We start from the raw sequence: 4,825 nt of genomic DNA, 5'->3' as shown, positions 1-4,825 counted from the left end.
GGAGTGGAAGAGCTCCCCCGGGCCCGGCAGCAGCAGCTGCTCCCTCCGCTTGCTCTTCCTCTTCCTCTTCCTCCGGCCGGGGCCGAGGCTCTTGCAGGAGGTGCACAGAGCCTCCAGGTCCGCCTTGGAGATGAGCGAGCATTTCACGGCGCGGGTGGGCACGGAGTGGATGGCTTTGAGGGTGCGGAGCTCCTGGAGGTCGCAGCGCCGGCTCTTGATCTTGAGCGTCTCCATCTTCTTGCTGATGGTGGTGCGGGGGATATCCTTAAACAGGTCGCTGAGGACCTGAGCCAGAGCAAACATCTGGGTGCCGTTGATCTGTAAGTATCCCAGGTTGATCCCTTCGATCTCTTGGTAGCCGGCGTGGAAACCCCCGGGCCTGGCGTCCCCATTGTAATCCATGGTGGCTGGAACAATCCCCAAGGTCCCGTCGCAGGTCAGGAACATTTTGCCACGAGCACTGCCTTGGTCTCTCTCAAAGGGGCCGGGGGCATAGCGTGTCCCGCTCCTCGATCGCGCACAGCCCGGCGGCCGCAGCTCCGAGCAGGCGATTTCCCTTTCAAATGCCCCCGTCAAGGATCTGCAGCCTCTTCCCAACACCCCCGTGCTCCTCAGGCGCTGGGGCTCGCCTCCTTGGCTCCCCCCTCCCCGAGCCGGAGCCGAGAGAGAGAGGGAGAGAAATCAAGAAGTCAAACATCTTGCATCCTCCGGGCTTCCCCCACCGCCCACTTCAAACAGACTCTCTCGGGAAAGGAATCGCCAGGCAGCCCCTGAGCTCTGCAGTGCCAGGGAGATGCTAAGCAAACAAAGCTACCGGGGTGGGGTGGGAGGGAAGGGGGGCGGGGGGGCTAAAAACGGTAGCACAGGGGATCTTGCAAGGAGAGAGGGGAAAAAACCCCACGCGAATCCATGTAGCTCCCACCTTTTGCTCGGCTTCTTTCTTAAAGCCAGGCTCCTGAGTACAGTATATTATAGGAAACACCCCACCAAATAATTTCTCAAATCTGCGAGCTGATTGGGTACTTGAACCTTGTGATGTCATAAAACCCCAACATTTCACACACACCCCCGTGTAAAACACTCATAAAAAAAAAAGCCTTTCATTTAACAACCACGCTGCTGCCATGCAGACAAATATCAAGCCGCCCATCAGCGCCTTGCCGGATTAGAGAGAGCTAGGGCGATCGCACTTTCTCGGGGTGCCGATTGTACACGCGTTATATACGCCTGCACACCTATGGACGTGTATTCACCCGCTCCTGCACGCGTGTGAGTGTGCACGCAGAGAGACGGGCTTCTATTTTCCAACATTCGTGCAATCATTTAAAACGCGTCCATATTTTAAGGCAATATGCATATATATGTATATTGCAAATTTCGGCGGCTTTTTCGAAGGAATTTGAACGCCCTTGAGAAACCTTCGCCTTTCCAGCAGCTCTGCACGTCATCTCCACCTTTAGTTACTCATTCCATTTGCTTCATCCCTTTTCTTACATACGATTATTCTGAGCGATTTTTTACGCTCTTTTTGGAAATACAGGGGGATTTTGACGCTTTGCAGAAAATAATCTGTATTTTTAAATATATATGTCCAGAAAAGGTCACTGCTCTCAGCAAGTTGTTCACAGTGAATGAATCTGGAGCCGTTCATCACTTAAACCGAAGCCGAATGCTTGTTCATTGCCAGTCGCTGTATTTATTAGCTGAAATGAGCCCAGCCTAGAAAGTAAGGCTCGTCTCAACAACACTCGCAGGGCTAAAAGCAAAGGGCAGCGTGTTTCTTCTTACTCACCACGTCCCTTTCTTCACTTCTCATCTTTTTTCCCCCTTCCACATTCCTGGGTTCCGCTCTTATTTGGCTGATCGTGGTGCCTGCTGCTTAACTTCCTTGCAAACTCGGAGGCGCTGGGCTCCTTCTGCATTTGATAGCCTGGGTCCTGGTAATCCTAACCCGGCTATCTTTCCCCGAGAGCAGCACTGCAGATTTCTGACGCCAAGAGAAGAAACCTGGGCTCTTTTGTCCCATTTGACCCTTCTCCCTTCTAAACCTGCAAGCCGCTCGAGCGAGAGGGCTGCTGCCCCAGAGGTGGGTGCGGGAGGGGGTTTCCCATCTCTGTCTCAGGTCACTTCTTTGGGGTTTTTTTGGGGGGGTACTTTTTTTGGAGGGGGGAGGAGGGGAAGTCCCATGGTGTGATGCTCCCTAGAAAGCCTTGCGGGTGAGAAGTTGGCTTTATCCTGCCTCTGCCTTTGTGACTCGAACAGCAGCATCCGATAGGAGAATAATAGTAACACCACCACAGCCGCCGCCGCCACCACCAATAATAATAATAATAATAATATAGTCGTAATAACAGTAATAGTAATAATGGTGACGGTGATGATAATTGTAGTAGTAATGATGGTGATTTGTGAAGCTAGACGTATCCTCAGCTACACGCGATCTTGCTGTGATCCAGGGCCGATCCCCTAGGAGGAGGCGCCACGTTCCAGAGCGCGTGTTGGAAAATCAAGTCAAATCAAATCAAATCTAAATAAATCAGCCATTGCTTTAAATTTGGGGCTGTGATTGCCTGATTCACATGTCCCATCCTCATCTCGCTCTGCACAAGCCACCGCCGCCCAGCCTGGGACTGCATCGACATTTAGGGGGCGTGAGGGGGGGGGGGAGGGAGTGTGTGTTTAAAGCAGAGATCAATGTGGGGAGCTTTCCCTTCAAAACCCATATGACAAGCTCGTGGCCCTGCTGCAGCAGAGACAGCGCTACATTCTTCAGATCTCCCTGCATCCACCCAGCACGCCCCAGCCCCGCTTTCTCCGGGCAGAAAGTTTCCTGCGAGCAGAGATCATCCGGCCAACACAAACACAAAAATCGTCTTTGTTTGGTCAAAGGGAAGGGGAAAATAGTTTGGATGGCGATGGACGGAAAGCGGCCGGTTTGAGGAGACTGCAGCTTGTTGCTGCGAAGTGTGTGTGTGTGTGTGTGTGCGTGTGAATGGGGTGGGGGAGCCATCACTGCTCGCCCCTCTCCATGAAGCAGGTCAGCCAGACTGCAGTTTTTCAGGCAACACATCCAGACAGTCCCCCTAGCCAAGGGCTTTATAGGACAGAGACAGCTGGGCGAAACCCAGCAGGGAGCTGTACCGAGGAGCAGGGCTAAACACGTCCAATACCGTGGGCACGGAGCCTGCACACGAGGTAGGGCAATCCCAGCCTCCAGCCCGCAGGGGCCGAGACCAGAGTGTGCAGCGTGGGGACGCAGTTGGCTGCACAGGGCGTGCAGACAGGCACAGGCAGCAGTAGCCTGTGCACAGGCGGGCACAGTGCTGGCGTGTGCCCACATGCACGTGTGCGCACCTCTCGGTTTTCTATCAGCCCTAAAACGCCTTCTGCTTGGATTGCTAAACCTCTCTGCTTCTATTGTCAGGGGTCACTTAGTGTGTACACCATCCTGCGCACATTACACCCTGCCTGTATCATCCTCAGCCTTGAATTACACATTCAGTGGGCTCTGCCCATACTTAAGGGGATCAGGGCTTCTCGAGTCTGTGTCTACTGATTGCTCGGGGTCCCGAGGGCTGCTCTCCCACTCTCTTCCCAAGCAATAGATCCTGGGGGGCAGAGACTGAAGTTGTCGCCTCGCAGCCCAGAAGGTGAAACGGCTCCCAAGCCATTTTGCACTGCAAGCTGGGCAGTCAAGGGAGAGCTCGCCAGCTTCAGCTAACCAGGAGAGAAAACGGTGGGGGGGGCGGGGGACGGGGACGGGACGGGGACTGAAGGGGAAATGGATTTTCCAATCTCACCACCTCCACTCCCCCGCACGTGAATGGAAAGGACAATAAAGCCAGGGCGATCTCATGCGGTAATCTTGATCCAGAAGGCAGCCCTGGGGAATTTCTCCCTTAGACCTGTCAGGTCTGGCTGTTTCCGCAGGAAGCAATAAAAGTTATCAGGTTATTGGGAGATCCGCATTGCCACGGGACTCGGCAGGCGGCAGGACTCGCTGCCCGCAGCTCCCCCGCACTCCGCCGCCTCGCCTGGAAGCAGGGCTCTGCCTCCCCCAGCCTGGTGCAGCCACTGTCCTGGAGCCGGATCCTCCCCTACGTTTGTTCCCGTGCAAGCTGCCCTTGTGCCAGGCAGGGGGAGGATTTAGTTTGCAACCGAGCCCAATTCTGGGAGGGGGGAGGTGGCACGGGAGCAGCAAACCAAATATACTTTGGCCGGGGGGGCGTAGGCAAGCCTTGCCCATGCACTCACACACATGTGTGCACGTGTACACACGTTATACTTGTGCGTACATATCCTGTCCTTCGCTTCCCCTCCACCTCCCGGACAGTTCCAGCCAACAATTCACGATGCGAACTTGGAGGCAGCTCTGTAAACCGGGCTGGAGCTTCCCTGTGCATCCCTGACGGGCTCCAGACAGAGGGATCGGGCCAGTCAGGGCTGTGATCTCTCCTAGGACCTGTCCGCGCAGTCTGCCGAGGCTCTGTCACCGCGGCACGTTTTAAAAATAAAGCAGGAGACCTCAGAGCCGGGCGCCCCAGCCAGGGGGAGAGCTCCGCCTGGAGCTGCAGCCCAGCAGGGCAGCCGGGGAAAGGCACCCGCGGGTATAGGGAGAAGCAGAGGACGTGATCAGGGAGTTCAGGACCCTCCCAGGACCGGCTTCCCCGCAGGGACAGCGGGGTTTCCCCTTGGCTGGCACCCACGTTAAATCATTGCTTTGGGCTCTACCTCTGTTTCACCCCACAAGGGAGGGGAATCTGTAACCTCCGCGGAGGCGTGAAGCTGCCCTTCCTCGAGCTTCATTTTCAGCCTGCCCTGATAC

General features: G+C 55.5%; 1 protein-coding gene across 1 annotated transcript in view; it reads right to left on the bottom strand.

Moving 5' to 3' along the window:
• The window catches only part of EPOP (elongin BC and polycomb repressive complex 2 associated protein), a 4,234-nt gene extending 1,698 nt beyond the window's left edge, over positions 1 to 2,536 (bottom strand). The window contains exon 1 of the mRNA XM_025191132.1: positions 1 to 2,536. Within this exon, the coding sequence (XP_025046917.1) occupies positions 1 to 447 (447 nt within the window). The 5' untranslated portion in view covers positions 448 to 2,536.
• Between the last annotated feature and the right edge of the window lie 2,289 nt (positions 2,537 to 4,825).

The sequence above is a fragment of the Alligator sinensis genome, unplaced genomic scaffold (genome assembly GCF_000455745.1).
Source record: "Alligator sinensis unplaced genomic scaffold, ASM45574v1 scaffold1261_1, whole genome shotgun sequence".
NCBI lineage: Eukaryota > Metazoa > Chordata > Crocodylia > Alligatoridae > Alligator > Alligator sinensis.
Note: the sequence above shows the minus strand (reverse complement) of the source record. Positions and strands in the feature narration are given on the sequence as shown.